The sequence below is a fragment of the Homalodisca vitripennis genome, chromosome 4 (assembly GCF_021130785.1).
Source record: "Homalodisca vitripennis isolate AUS2020 chromosome 4, UT_GWSS_2.1, whole genome shotgun sequence".
NCBI lineage: Eukaryota > Metazoa > Arthropoda > Insecta > Hemiptera > Cicadellidae > Homalodisca > Homalodisca vitripennis.
Window position 1 is genome coordinate 43,805,487 of NC_060210.1, and position 17,468 is coordinate 43,822,954.

A 17,468-nucleotide genomic window follows, 5' to 3' on the forward strand; every position below is an offset into this window, starting at 1 on the left:
ATGAACTTTGGCTATTTTATATATTTTAACTTCTTGAAACTTAATGATTTGTTTCATTAATTTGTTATTGTTGTGTTTATTTTTTATTGTTGTGTTTATTTTTTATTACTATATTTATTAACTATAAATTACTGTTTCATTGCAACTAGTAATTAATTCAAAATACTGTATTCGTTATATACTGTTTTTTCATTATACTAAAATGAATGAAACAAATTAATTAGCCAATAGTGCATAGTCAAAAGTTGACAAATTTAACCGAACTCCCTGTAATACAAATATATGAAAATCATTCTTTTACATACAAACTTGTCTAAAGAACATGTTCCTGAGCGATGAAATTTGTTGCTGTTGTTTACTGTGTACAAACACACATTGGATTGGATATATAAAACAGTATTTGTTTGATGATATTGTATTGAAAATAATTTGAGTAATAGTATCACATTTGGCAGATAGGTATTACAGCAACTACAGTTGTTTTCGTCTAAACCAATCACAGCAAATTATAATTGAGACAATTATATTAGCACAACTTCAATTTCTCACCTCTATTTACCTTTAATTCTATGATTTGATATCACATGATTCTAGCATCTTTCCTAAGATATTAAAGCACTTGAGCGACCAAACATATCTTAGACTTAGCAAAAAAGTTTACTCGCAAATTAAAAGTTTAATTATATATATAGTCCAAAATTATACGACAAAATTAGTTTAAACTAATTATGATGTATCTTCAAATAGATTTCTTATATCTGTGAAAAATTTACAAACCTCGTACTTACCCAGAGCTCTAATAAGGCTGGATGTGAATTTCTCGGGTTCTTCCTCACAATTACATACTCTAGTTCTGTACCAACTTTAGTATCCTGAAACAAAAACAATAGGTAAGTATGTTCCATTTTGGAACAACAGAAGGCAGGCTACAGATTTCTGCTGATTATTCTTTTTTCTGCTGATTCTGTAATTTTTGGATTCAACTTCAACAGCTATAAGGAGCTGGTGACAAAGGTAAGTAGGACGAATATGGAGGGTAAATTAGGGTGAATAGCCAGCATACCATTGAAGGGATTACATACTAGATTGGCCCCATCAACAAATTGCAGAAGCTTTACTATGGAATCCAACTGTGAACATGTAAGTTGATATACTTATGCTGTTTGCAGATCAAAATGAAATGAAATGGTTTATTGAAACAGCCTAATATTACAATCTTGTAAGAGACAACAAGAGATAAGGACACTTGAAAAGAAATAACAACAAAATGCGAACTAAATCATTATATGTATACGTTTAAAACAAGGTGAGATCAACATTGTTTTAGAATAATTATTCTCTGGTGAACTCGGACTAAAGTCATAATAAATATAATTCTACTCTAAGCAAATGATCTTTCATAATTTTTTTGAAAGGTCTTTTCATGTCAAAATTTCCTTCCATGTCAAAAAGAAAGTAGTCTATTGAAAGATACTGACTGTTACATGAAAAATATGTTTAAACGTTTTAATCAACTTTTTTTATAGCATGGATATGGTGTGTGGTAGATATAGATGATTTGAAATAAAGTAGTTGAACTATGTTCTTTTTGCAAGTTTGGGCTGAAACTTACATTTCATACTTTTCACAATATATTAGGTACATTCTAGATGATCAAATAATCTTCAGAAAGTTTATAAAGGCCACAAACAACCTCTTTCTGATTTAAGACAGCTAATACAGTCTGTTAAATTTACCATGAAATCGATACATAGTTTTGTACAATTATTTGTTATGAGCAGAAAGTGGAGAGAGAGTGATATCTTATGCAGATTGCAGATATACAGTATATTTACTTTGGGACCAAATATATCAACTCATATTTTATGGAAGGAGTGGATTATTGGCTTTTTATTATGTAACGTTATGTATTAAAAATGTAGCACATTTGAAAGTGTGAACCAAAACTTCTATGAATTGGCAAACAGATTTTATTACTTAGACATTGTATAAAAAGAAAATAGCTTCTTCAAATATTATATTTACTCAACATAACTTAATAAAGTGTTACCATCTATCTACTATGCGGGGATGGATAATGTGAACTAATGAATATATTTACTATCCTCAATGTTATACAACATTTGAGTGAGTCACATAAAGTGTCGCTGAATGGCTTGCTTAATGCAAAACTTCAAGTGTATAGATCGACCCAGTTTTGAGATATCCTGAAGATAGTTAAGTTTCCCTTACTCTCAGCTAAATCCCATATAGTCATGTATCTTGCCTTGTATAGAAATGAACCTTTTAAAAAATATAAAATCTATAGTTCATTTCGTTCTCAAGACATTCCACAGAAGGCAGATTACAGGTAGAAGAGAAACTTTACAACCCCCACCTACGACTGAGTTACATCATCCAACAATGCCAGATTTAAATCTATGTCTAATTTCATCTGTGAGGGAATAGCAATACAGCATTGGAAAACAATTGAGTTGTAACCAAATAAGTACATATAAATCCTAGTGAATACTGCCTAGGTTGAGCTCTCGAGTGGGAGACCAGAGTTTGGTTCGATCTTAGGGTCGTTGGAAAAAAGTAACTAATAGAAACTTATTATTTCTAAATCAGTGAACAGAGATTTTAGTTCTTAAAACTGCAAACCAAAAAAATGTTCGCCTGTCCATCTGTGCGATAACTCTTAAAAGAAAGGTTCTAGAAAAAACGTACATAGTTAATTCCTCTTGATCCCATGAAGAACTGTTGATTTTAAGGTCAAAAGATGAAAGAACAGTCCGTCCGTATCCATCTGTGATAACTCTTCCATCACGTTCTGTCGAGTTATTTGGTACTCTGCTGTGATGAATATTTATTTTAAATAGTTTGGGGAGAGAGATATGCCTTGTCCCCTGACTACGCTGTTACAGCTACACTACAATGGGTATTTTGATTTTGTTAGTTGAATGTTTAATCCATTCAATTCCTAAATTACGGACAAGGAGTGAGCAGGAAGAGATTGTGGGTATTGCTCTAGCTCACCAGGTGAATCTTGTTTTCAGTTCTGAGAAAAATGGGGGAGAAAAGTAGTGCCTGCAATGAAGGAGCTTTCCGGAAACCATTGGAGTAGTGATACTATGGAACGGTACCAACTCTTGTTATATAAGTTATTTTAAGGTGAAATCCATTTTTATACTATATATTCAATATTTATTTTGATTTGATGCCCCTTTCCTAAACGGAGCCTTGTATGGCTGGAGTCTGTAACTTCTCCTGATTTGGTACACTTTTTAAATAGTCATTAATTTTGATAGGATAGCTAAATAATTAATAAAAGTTATCCATGTTTTGTAATGTTTCCAAGTTATTTTCGGAATATTCTTATAGGATTGCTTAAAAAATATTTTTAATGTTATTTATTATATGTAATGTATTTAATATAATATGATCAAATAAGGGCTTGACTGACCAAGGAATTCACTTTGGAGTTGTTACTGAAATCAATTATACAATCCTCTGATTGAAAGTTTACTTCTTGAAAATGTTGGAGGTTAAGTTCAATTTATCTGAGTGAAAATCATTGTGTACATGTTCCAGTAAACAAACTCAGAGACTAAGTTTTCTGTCCAAATTGCTATAAGATCCTTTTTACAACTACATGAGTATAAACTACTATTTATTTACTACTTTTCTTTGGAATAAACTTCTTTTTGGAAAACATATTTTTTTGCCATTCCAAATAACCAGTAGCCCTAGTTATAAGGATTGTCTAAAGCACAGTGCATATCTCAATTCCAGAAGTGGAAGGTGATAACTAACCTCAGGCACCATGATGACTCCTGGGATGTGTGGGAAGACAGCATTGATGTCGCTGGAACCACCTGTCACCTCGATGGTGACTGCTACTGTGGTTGTATCCCCTGCGGTGTCTCGCACTGTTAGGCGAAACTTGTACAGCTGACCAGGTGCAACACTACGCTCCAGGAACACGTTAGCCGAGCAAGTAGACGAGTTCACGTAACAAGGTAGAGTCTCTATGCGAATAACATAGCTTCCAAAATCTGTAAATAATTGTTTTTGTTCCACAAATATATAAATAGAAATCTGAATTTTCACAAACTCTGATACATGTGCATAGGATTAAAACTTCTTTTATTTTAAATTACAATAGGTTAAATTACAGGTTGTCATACAAGTTTTACTAATTTTACATTTTATAAAAAAATGATTTAATGCTAAAATCTGTTACTGCTCTGAAACATTTTTGATGCATACTACATACATAATTTATAATTCAATTAAAATAATAATTATACTTTTGATTTAACAATCTCGATCGTGTTTATTTATATCATGCATTCAAGCGGAAAAGTTAATAATAATTGCTGCCATTACAGACATTACTGCCATGACCTCAACGCTTTCGTCCGGTCTGACCTGATGGATAATAACTGGAATTTCGATACAAAAGACGAATTATCTTTAATTGAGAATAAACACAAAATAAAAAGCACACCTTTTAAAGATTTATCTCACAATCATTAATATCTAAAAAAATTTCAATCGGACAACTAATACTAGTAAACTAAATAGTAAAATATTAAATAATAAGTAAACTAAATATTATAGCTACATTTTTGAGTTAATGAAAAACTATTCTTAAAATGAAGCAACAAAATTAATTAGAAGATTAATAAGAATGTTGTCACTAATAGTTTTAGTAATATATATTGAATATTACTACAATTAACAAAGTAATAAGATGTTATCAATGGGATAACGGTGTGAGGGGAGGGGGGGGTGAAGCGGTGTGACGGGGGCGCGGCGTCGAGACATGACGGGTCCCTGCCGCATAACTTTTCCGGGGCCCGCCAAAGCTGTGTACGGCCCTGCCTATCCTTCTGCCTCATAATCTCTTCTTCACATCATGCGTATAAAAAACAAAATAAAACTATGAAACCCCAGCGATGACGTTGCTGACAGTACAGTTGTACAATGTAATATTTTATCAAATGTCATCCCCGGACTCATACAATCGATGTCATAAGACATCGAGCATTTTACTCTATAAAGCCACTATTATAGACACAGTCCAATGAATACCATTGTAATTTCAAAAACTGTTTTCTCATTAGATTCTATACATAACTTTATTAGTTTTTGTCTAGAAACAATTAATTAGTAGTGATGCCAGCAAAATAACAGCCATTGCTTTTGAGCATAGGAAAAATTCGAGACAAAAGTAATGTAAGTTTTAGATAAAATTGCCGACAAGTATTTATTAAAAAATATTTAAAATTGAAACAAAAACAGGATCACCAAAAAGTTAAATTTTGGAATTCAGCTCAGTTTTACTAATATATGAGCAGCATGGTCATCATCGATGCGTGTTACAATTTAATTAAGTGCAACACGATAGAAATGCAATACTTGGGACATTTGATTTCAAAATACAGCCTTCGATTATGTAACAGTCCATTTGAAGATATTGCATCCAATCCCGATGCTAGGTGAATACAACTAAATCAATTCCCACATGAAACAACATGGTGGATAGCGTGTGGATATTGGGATTTTATTCAGTAATCATTTCTGACTGTAGGTAAGTCTTTAAACGTTAGACCATTTAATTCTAGAAGCCCAATGACACTCTCGTTGCAAACGATGTTTGGAGATAAAGATGTATTAACTTCAACCACACAATTTCAGACAGGATGCTCGACTATGTAATATAAAAGTACCAGTCAGTGGCGTAGCTACCTTGGGTGGCACCAGGTGCGGAAGTTGGTGGTGTCACCCCATCGAAAGTAAAAAGCAATAAATGTTATGTGATAAAGGTCATGGTTATAATATTTTTTTCTTTTTATTATCTATCACTATATAATAATACACGTTTAACAATTCATGTGTAAATTTTAAGTAGTAGCCTACGTCATATTGTTTCTGACAAAGTCAGGGACAGAAGAGCTTTCTAAAACAACCTAAGCGAATCGATAACTTAAAAAGGATTTATTTCGAACTAATGCACCACAAATGGCAGGGAAAACGGGTTGCTTGTAAAGGCCGGGACAGGAACAGTCACGTTCGATTGTCGCTATATTCGGTTATCGACTTGGCGATAACCGCTGAACCATATTGAACTGACGAGACTATGCTATCGATAAACCGGTAATCATTACTCTACATGATGTACGTTGATAGTGTACCTGTAGCAGCGAACGTGAGCGGGTAGTCACGGTCAGCGTCTGAAGCGCGTAACCGGTAGATTATGGTACCTGTCCTAGTGTCTGCGGGGAGTAGCACTTGTCTCATGTTGTTAGTCGCCTCAAACACTGGGTAGTTGGCACCAGTGCCCACCAGGAGAGCTGCTGATGCCGCCATCATCAGCAATATCATCCCTGTAACACAACGCAACACTGTTACACGCTTTATTTAGTATCCCGACTTTGTAATGTACCACATCACTGCAAATTACAATCTAGCTTTTTAATGTGTGAATTCCGCCATCATTTACACTAGCCCGCATTTCAAAATCCGACTACAATCTGTAACCTATGTACACTTGTCATTATCGGTTCTTGTCAATTTTAGCATTCACAACACTATGGCTATGAGAAGGAAATAGGAATTGCCCGGACATTTGCCGTCGTTCAGTGATACAAAAAAATCAGTAACACTAATGGTACCTACTGAACGATGGCAAATGTCCAGAAAAATCATGTTTCCTTCACAATCCTTCCATTGTCAAAAAGAAACTTCAAGCTTTGGCTATATTGTTACTTTCACTGTACTCTGTCTGGAGAGAGATAGCTCCTGCATGAAGAGTTACGAACACACACTGACCAGAGCGCTCTCGCACGCGCACACACAGCTTTAAGGTCGGGCTGCCCTGTCTATCATCAATATTGTATTCCCTATGTGCGTAGATCGGTTTTATTAGTTCTTCTTCAATTCAGTTCAGTTAATTATATTAAATATGCAATCTTTATGACGAAATAAAGAGAATGGGTAAAAATACTATGTAAATTAATGAAAATGTAAAGCTAACGTAATTGTATGTAGCTATATTAATATATATTTTAACATGTCACTTATGCCGGTATTGTTTTCACAAATTTGCACTCGTTTTCTTAATTTTCCATGGATCGCATTACATACATTTCATAAAATAATTTCAATACACACAACAAATTTCTGAACGTCATCATGCTACCACACCAGTTGATGATTGAGGACCGGCAGGTAGTAGGATTGCGGCCTGCAGAGACAGCTGAGTTCGTGTACTTGTGTCTTTGTGACACGAATCTACACAGTGCACTCTATATAGGTGCCTCCTTCAGGTGACAGAGTATTCCACATGTTATAATAATTGGACTTTCAACGTGTGCAAGCTAGCATTAAAATGACTCGCACAAATTTATGTCGTTTGCGGACTGAAATTAATTTTTTTTTTAACTAAAAGAAATTAAAATAGTTGGCTAGCTTATTTTACTTTTGAAGTAACAGTGAATATTTGAGTAAAGATGACTCACAAATTAACCTTAGGCTGTAAATACCTAGGCTATTACAAAGTATAACTAACGAAATAATTGGATTAACTAATGTGAACTAACGAAGAGTCAACGACAGGGATACAATTCATAATTGCGCCCAACTTCACAGACGTCGCGTCACGTTGTACACGCCATCATGCCTCTCTTACTAGTGAGGGGTCCTATCCACGTGCTATTAGAGCAGTCCACCCGAAGTCACGTATTTAACGCACAATCGCGCATTCCCACTCATTTCGAGTCTGGAATATTACGTGATGTCGATTAAGAAATAATAAACGTTCTAACACTTTGGTTCAATTCCCCCCTAATTACAGATTATCACATATCAGATATGCAACAAACGTTTGAATTAATACTATTCAACAAAGTACATCGTTGTTTAGCTACAAATTGTTTTATACTGTACATATTGTACAGAAATGGCTGCACCATGTTTTGAAACAGAAACATATTTGTGGCCTCTGGACTGCCATGAAATTCAGTTCGCCCACTTCTCAGTCAGTTGGCTATATCAGGACATTGTTGTGGTTGTGGGGGCCTGCATCTCGCGGAGGACTCATGCATGACAAGCGAGGTGCGCGACCGAGGCATATGCCTTGTGGCAGTTAGAAACCGGCGGTGGTAATTGGACCACTATAGTTGGATGAGTACCACTTATTAATTATTTATCCTTATATTGTTCTTATTACCTATTATGGATTGTACATAGGGACGGCGGTAATTGGACCACTATAGTTGGATGAGTACCACTTATTAATTATTTATCCTTATATTGTTCTTATTACCTATTTTGGATTGTACATAGGGACGGCGGTAATTGGACCACTATAGTTGGATGAGTACCACTTATTAATTATTTATCCTTATATTGTTCTTATTACCTATTATGGATTGTACATAGGGACGGTGGTAATTGGACCACTATAGTTGGATGAGTACCACTTATTAATTATTTATCCTTATATTGTTCTTATTACCTATTATGGATTGTACATAGGGACGGTGGTAATTGGACCACTATAGTTGGATGAGTACCACTTATTAATTATTTATCCTTATATTGTTCTTATTACCTATTATGGATTGTACATAGGGACGGTGGTAATTGGACCACTATAGTTGGATGAGTACCACTTATTAATTATTTATCCTTATATTGTTCTTATTACCTATTATGGATTGTACATAGGGACGGTGGTAATTGGACCACTATAGTTGGATGAGTACCACTTATTAATTATTTATCCTTATATTGTTCTTATTACCTATTATGGATTGTACATAGGGACGGTGGTAATTGGACCACTATAGTTGGATGAGTACCACTTATTAATTATTTATCCTTATATTGTTCTTATTACCTATTATGGATTGTACATAGGGACGGTGGTAATTGGACCACTATAGTTGGATGAGTACCACTTATTAATTATTTATCCTTATATTGTTCTTATTACCTATTATGGATTGTACATAGGGACGGTGGTAATTGGACCACTATAGTTGGATGAGTACCACTTATTAATTATTTATCCTTATATTGTTCTTATTACCTATTATGGATTGTACATAGGGACGGTGGTAATTGGACCACTATAGTTGGATGAGTACCACTTATTAATTATTTATCCTTATATTGTTCTTATTACCTATTATGGATTGTACATAGGGACGGTGGTAATTGGACCACTATAGTTGGATGAGTACCACTTATTAATTATTTATCCTTATATTGTTCTTATTACCTATTATGGATTGTACATAGGGACGGTGGTAATTGGACCACTATAGTTGGATGAGTACCACTTATTAATTATTTATCCTTATATTGTTCTTATTACCTATTATGGATTGTACATAGGGACGGTGGTAATTGGACCACTATAGTTGGATGAGTACCACTTATTAATTATTTATCCTTATATTGTTCTTATTACCTATTATGGATTGTACATAGGGACGGTGGTAATTGGACCACTATAGTTGGATGAGTACCACTTATTAATTATTTATCCTTATATTGTTCTTATTACCTATTATGGATTGTACATAGGGACGGTGGTAATTGGACCACTATAGTTGGATGAGTACCACTTATTAATTATTTATCCTTATATTGTTCTTATTACCTATTATGGATTGTACATAGGGACGGTGGTAATTGGACCACTATAGTTGGATGAGTACCACTTATTAATTATTTATCCTTATATTGTTCTTATTACCTATTATGGATTGTACATAGGGACGATAGGGCGATGGAGCCGGCTCTTTGGTAATTTGAGAAACTTTTAATCTATAAATACGTAGGTATCACTTATGCCGTCCTAGGAGGGTGGTAACACTATATTTTACCTATAATTTATATCATAGAATATTCCATTTACGTCAGGAACCTTTTTTTAGCAATTTACAAAATATTTATTTCTTTTTCAAAGCTGGATGTGACGGGGCGAGAGGTAGGTGGAACAAATTAATTGGTAAACTGACTCTGGGCACTATTGTCGTAAATTATTTCATTGTTTTGTGTGCGAGCGTGTGTGCAAATGGATCTTGATTTTCAACAATTTGCAGTGACTTTGCAGTGACAAAATTATCCTACGAAACAAACATCCTTCTCACCACCAATTTTGTCTAAACAATATTATCATAAATTTTTATAAACAGGGTTATAAACAGGGAATATAAGATATGATTCCCATATATATAGTAACATATTTATTTTATTATAGCCTATTTTAAAATTAAATTTTGGGAAAGTACAAATAAATTTTAGCTTTTATCAGTAGAAGAACAAGGTAAGAGCCGATACATATTTCAACAAACAATTCGTTGTGTAATAATTTCCAATCGATGTACTGTCGATAAGTGATTGCCCGTTTCAAACTTCACATTACGTTCTCGGATTACTTTTATCGCAGATATCATCTATCGTAGATATCTACGAAAGCGCTTTATAATGGATGTCCAATCTCATCAATTTTAGTATGAGCTAACAAAGTTGTCTTCGCCAAATATTATATTAATAGGATTTTGACTTTTCATTAGCGTAAATTGAATTATAAACAGGACCAAACAAACCTAATATATTCTGCTGCGCTTCGATTTCAAAACTTAATTTCATTTATTCAAGTAAAATCGAATATAAAAACGATCTTCTACAATTCTTATTACTAAAAAAATGTATATTGTTCACTACGTTTGCCCGTAAGGATTTTATGACCTCAAATTCTGTTAATACACATCAAACGGTAACGAATTAGAATTTAAGACTCGAATTCTTGCTACTAAATTAAGTTCTCATTTAAAACGTGTTGATATATTAAACTATAAGATATAAATTTACTACTAATATTATTTTACTGAAGTAATCAAGCGATGACAGCTGGAACAATCGTTTTGAAATAGCTCCCTCGTGCTAGTCCTTACTTAAGAACTTTGTCATCAGTAGATCAATTAAAAGTTAGACACGTTCACTTAGGAATAGGGACAGTTAAGATGTTTACTGGTTCAACAAAGAGACAGTGCGAGGAAACAAACAAGTAAACGGATTGGCAAAACTTCAATGAGAGTTGCCTTTTTGGAAGCTGATAAATTATAAAAGTGGAAACACACTTACACAGTCTCACGCTAGCCTTAAAGAACGGCTTGTTTGCATGCAACCCCTCCCTACCCGGACACTTGTCTCTTGCAGTTTCTCACCACCTTTTCTTGTAAGAACAAAAATAAACGGACTTGTCAATGTAAATGGAACTGAGAATGTTTACCCTTTTCTGTAATATGGTAACTATGGGAGTTGATTACGGTGGTACTTTTTTGCGTTTTCTAAAGTTGATACTAAAATCTATTTATAAAAGTTAGCTTTACTATTTGATTTTATTAAAATTACATTAATAGTGATTCAGCCTATGTTTATCGAAGTAAAATCTAAATTTTGAAAAATTACACATTCGCAGCCAATCAAAAATGTATAAAATGTAGTCCGTATCGAAACAAGTTTATCAAAAGAAAAAGAAATAACAAACAGATTAATTTAAATGTTTATTACACAGTTGTATTGTAGATTAGTCCGAGACATATAATTGCAAGCCTCGGTTGTGGCAAATAAACTGTTGTTTAATGCACTTAGGCCTCAGGGATATTGTTTGAACTTCGCACGAGGATAGAAGACTAGTTTCTTGCGATAAATTTAGTATTAATGTGATTAATTGATATCTATTTACAAAATTAATATATATTGAAGCTAAACGTCCAGGCTTGCAATGATACACCTCTACTATAATGTACCCAGAACGCACCCATTCTTGACAACTTTATAGCACCATCTTGACCGGTGATTTTTGTAGCATTCTTAATTAGTAGTATTTAAGTAGAGGCCCGTTTCCTTTTTAACCTTATTCTATATGTTTCCAAAAGTAACAGACCTTTGTCAGAATATTAGAGGACAAATTAAGGTTTTGGGCTAGTGCAAAGTCAACAGACAATAAAATTACCTATGAAATGTTTTATGACCACAGACATAATTAGAATGTCCACGAATTCCTTTCAACACCACTTAATACATTAAATTGATTAATTTTATTTCTAACAAATATAAACAAAATTATAAAACAGTAACATGTTTGGAAATTGACTGGCAATTTTTTCAAGAAGTGTGGCTAGTTAGTAAATTGGAAAAAACACGTTTATGAGAGTCTAGTATCTTAGATTACTAAGTCACCAAATGAAATGGAGATTGTATCATACCACTGAAAAGTACAGTAGCTTTGGCTATCATTCATAATTTCTAGATAAATACCACATTCTAAGCTAACGTATTCAGAATATATATTAGAAGTAATTATTACAGTCAGAATTGTGAGTTTTCAATATATTTGCTATATTTACTTCTTATGTTAAGACCAATTTCAGGTATTTAAAACTACACTCATGATTGTGACACCTATTCTGTGAAGCATTTCCTTGTTTAAAACATAGTGATACTCATTAATTTTATTAGATCTATAATAAGTTAATCTAGCGCCTGGGATTTACACCCGTATTTCATAGCTCAATTCAATCAAATATGCTAAACAATCCTTGAGCCTGCCGTGCAGAATCGTTTCCACAATCTCAAGATACCTTTGAAAATTCGACAACCAATTATATGATTACTAGTGAGACAAAAGGAACGCGCTCCTCTGTTTTCTATGTACTCATAGGTGTGCTGTCTATGTTACAAGCACTTAGTCTGCTACTCACCCAGTCATGTTTGATGAGGCTTTTTTAAAATCTTCCTTCCCTTGATTTCTTTTCTCCCAGTATCTTTCAACCATAATACTGTATTTAACATCATAAGAAAATAAGATTTATCTGCAGGAGCTTTCACATAACATTTTACAGTATTTTCAAGGTTAAACCCATATAAACCAATGCTAAGCCACTGCAAGCTTTATCAGTGAGGCAACATGGCTTACAGATAACACCTACTTTGATTGTAGACTCTTGGAGCAATTGGAAAATTCTTTAAATATTACTAAATGTTAATAAAAACACCTACTTTGATGTTAAACCGTTAGTGAAAGATCCTCTTGGTTTTTTAAGGAAATATTTACACGCTCTCTTGTCTGCTGTTCTATTATCTAGATTGTTCGGTTTAACGCCCGAAGTTGAACCTGAGTTTGAATTGGACTGGCCTTTTCGTGTACAATAACAAATACTTATCGTCTAGATTGTACTCGAACACCTATGATCCGTACAGGAATAACATTCTGTTATCACTTTTTGTTATCAAAAATTTGACTCAATGTAGGATACAACTAATCCCGGTTCGCTTTTTTGCTACACAGACAAGTTTATCAGCACAATTCCTGTAAACCTTTTGCACGTACAGAAACGATCTGTTCAATCTCATAAAAATAAATTTTATAAAAACCAATTTCTTCTGCAATCGTCCTGAAACTAAATTGGCGGTCTTTCTCCAGCACAGTTTGCATCACTTCCACATTCAAATAGTTTAAAACCCTTTTGAAAGCTTTGCGTTACTTTAACTGAAGGTGTTGGAGAGGTCAGTCTATCGAGAACTATAGATTTTAAAGCGGTAAATGTCTCTGTGGCAGACTTGTTGAGTTTCACTCAGAATGTCATCGTGTGCTGTTGTTTAATATTTTCCTACATCGCAAACGTAATGTCGCTGTGAAATACGACCGCACACGACAACTTACAGTGGTGCACGACTAACCAAACTAGTCCAGTTGAAACAAGTTTGTACGTGTAGACAAGGTCCTCCGCCTACGTGCTGATATACGAGCTACATCGTGGAGATGGTACACTACCAGTTTATTTGTAGAAGTAGCACACTTACCTTTGGTATAGATCTCGTGTGTCAGAAGACTTCATGTAGTGTCAGAATATTTCGTTCTCTTTCAAGTTTATTTTTAACTTTTTTGTTTCTTGAAATGTGTAGATATGTTTTTAAACCTACTTACTGTTTGATATGTTAAACCTTTCTGATACACTACATATAACATATATTTTGGAACTATACTTAGTATTGTGTAAAATATACATGTGTAAGAGCATTAATACTAAATATAGTCTATTAATTTAGATATTATACAACTCCAAAGCACCTCATGCACTTTTTATAATTCATCGTTGCACCACATTTTTATGGGTTTATTTTATTTTCGTACTTTTTTATTTAAGTTCTAATTTGTTATCTGAAATACACATTCACCCAAAACTTATTAGTGCATTGCTTTCTTTTTTGTTTTCAAGATAATAAATGGTAGATTACTTATATTGGCTACAAGACGTTCTTGTTTTGTGCGACTATGTGTGCAGCACTAATTATGAAATATTATAATATGAATATAATTATAATTTTAGACAATATTTATTTATTTATTCAGCTATTTTATCATTTCCATCATGGTGATCCATAAAACCAATGTATATATATTTGTTATTCTTATTGCTCAGCCTAATCCCTTGGAGTGACACGTATATCCCATGAGGTTGATTCAAACACCTCTATCATAAAGTTTGAGTTGATGGGTTTAGGCCTACCCTAATTAAAATCCTGGATACGCAACTGTCTCAGGAAATGAAATGTTACCTACAGGTAGAAACGAAATGCAAAAATTAAAATGGAAGATTCTATTAACATTTGATTCTAGTACATACAAATCTAGTATAACTCGGGCTGGTATCGATAGTGTAGATTTTTGTGCACAAATTTCTTTATTTATAGTGTATAGTATTACACTCTGGTTGATTAATCTGAGCTGATTTGATTAATAATATAGCTTCCATATCAAAATTATCGATCTTTACAAAAAAGATTAATATTAAAATGAAAAAAGGCAATGCATGCGAGGAAATCATTGTTTCTATATTAATATTATTGGGACTATATTAATATTAATTTGATATTATTGAGGAATCTGCATTAAACGTATCCGTTTCCACATAATACACGTGAATTACGTGTAGCTTATTTACCCTTTAATGGTCAACATTTCGATTGCCGTTAGCGTGTTCTTGGAAGCGACCTCATGAAGTGACCGAGAATTATAGGTTAGGTCACGTGACCACAAAGGTCAGCTGATGAGTCACGCAGCTGAGTCATGATCTTATTTTCGATAACACCGCGCCATTAGATTTCTTCTTATCTTAGCACCTAACACGACATTATTAATATATTATTTTGGGAACAAATTGTACCCATGTTATTCTGGCTTTGATAACATTGCACAAGTAAAAACACTGTAGTAGATAGGATCTAGATTGAACTGACGGGTGGGGGGCGGGGTTATCACTACCAGTAGATCTGAGAACTTTGCATACTACTTTTCTTAGTTACCGTCCAGGAACACTTTTACGGAATATATTTAAACGCTATAATATAAAAAATTGCAGTTGACAGCTTTTTGAGAGCATATTAATCATTATAATGCTCCACAAAACGGTTATAAATTGAGTCAAATTTTTGTGACCATCCGGTAACATATAAAAATAAGAAAACTACTTTATTTTATATTGATTTACAGATACTTTGGAAAATAGCTGTATCTAAAGAACTGCAAGTCACATCCTCTATCTTTTACCTTAAATTTGTAGAATATAAAAGGGGCTTTCTGAATATATGTCTTTGATAATGGGGATGTATGTTTACTGTTTAAATAGTAAATATATATTGTACATTTAGATTTTTAAAATTTCAAACCATGCCATCCATGGTAAAAAGGTACTGACATTCAAACATATATTTGTATATAGGATATATTTACTGTATATACATAATCATGACACTTATAATAAGTTATTGTATTTATTTAAACAGCCGAGCGGTTGACGTTAGACACACGGTGCAACAATAAACGGTAAAATATACATTGAAAATACAAACTTCTGGTTAAATATTTACAAAGCACGATATTTGTTATTTTTACTGTCTAATTTTGGGTTTTTTTAAACACATGTTATCGATCGGTAAATAACTTTCGTAATAATGAACTAACAAAGGTTTGCCTATACGAATTCAAATATTCAAAAAATCAATATGTTTTGTTTGGAGATTAAATTTTATGTCACTCGTCATAACAAAGACTCTAATATCATATATTTTTCTTTTAGGTAACAGTGTAAGACAAACTATTACAAGCATCATCCTGAGATCTGACAGAGTGGGCAGGGTGTTTGACACCAGTTTATGACATCTGTCACATAACAAATTCATAAACTCTCCAATCTCGCTTGTCTAACTATGAATGCCTTTTATTTAGCTGTTCCTCAGTAGCAAGTATGCTGAACCTAAAAAATAAAGTAATAGTTTTTATTAAGAAAACTAAATCAAACTTTCGGAACAATATTGCAACCAGAATATTGAATTAGTGTTTTGAATAAAACAGATGCTTTGATTTCAGCCAACACTTGTTAAATCATAAAAATTAGAAATAAGAGGTAAGAATTTGAAAGATGCTTATATTTTACACATTAATGGCCCACCAGAATTTAAGAATTATTATAAATTAAAGTAGTTTCAACATAAAAATGTATTACTAGACTAAAATCTGACTGTGCCAGCCAGGGTCTCTATTGCCAACAATCGCAACCCTTTGAGGGGAGGCTATAAAATTATAAAAATATAAGATTATAATCTTTGTTATCTAACCGTGAGGTGGGTGAATTGAAAGTCAACGGGATATCATGCACGATCTCAAATCTCTACAGAATTACTTTATCGACAACTCTGGTACAATATAATCTAAATCCAGCAAACAGGCCAGTCTTACCTTTTATTTCTTCAAATAGCTGTGTCTATCCTTCTGTATAAATGTATTATTGTACTAGTTTTGTATTTAATAATGATAATGTATTTAACATTCCAGGTCATGGTTAAAACCATACAAACTAAACTGTGAACACTTAAAAAAACATGCAATTCCCTTCTCTGGTTCTAAATATATCTGTCTCTTAATATGAAAACAGTTTCAGGTTTACTATCATTTAGGACTAAATTTTAGATGTTATCGGTATGTCATACAAGTACTCACAGTTTGCAGGACGTTCTCGAAGTTATTTGAATATGAGCTCAAAATATACTTGCTAATAAAGTTATTATTATTATTATTTTTACTTATTCGTGTAATTTATATGCACAAAACCGCAATTTTCTCTCGTATAAAACAAAAGTTTTTAAGGAATACGTACCTCAAGTGAAAAATTATTTAAGAGATCACGAAATTTCCCTACTTTTGTTGTGTATATTTAGTTTTTGCTGACATTTTAATATTAAAATACGTCGTAAAATTAATTTAACGCATCATTATGTTACTTCCGACATATCAGCAGTAATTTTATTACTATTAATATGTAGGTAAACCTATACAGGTAAAAACACTTTTTAATAATCATCTAACTTGTTGCATTCTATTATTCTTAGATTTTTGGTAG

At 33.1% G+C, this 17,468-nt stretch overlaps 1 protein-coding gene across 1 annotated transcript in view; it reads right to left on the reverse strand.

The window, feature by feature from the left end:
- LOC124359232 (cadherin-86C-like) overlaps nt 1–17,468 on the reverse strand; it is a 66,027-nt gene that overhangs the window by 24,542 nt on the left and 24,017 nt on the right. Inside the window, exons 2-4 of the mRNA XM_046811805.1 lie at nt 6,183–6,374; nt 3,796–4,037; nt 789–872 (exon numbers count right to left, since the gene is read on the reverse strand). Coding sequence (XP_046667761.1) covers nt 789–872; nt 3,796–4,037; nt 6,183–6,372 — 516 coding nt within the window. The 5' untranslated portion in view covers nt 6,373–6,374. The remainder of the gene's footprint in view (nt 1–788; nt 873–3,795; nt 4,038–6,182; nt 6,375–17,468) is intronic.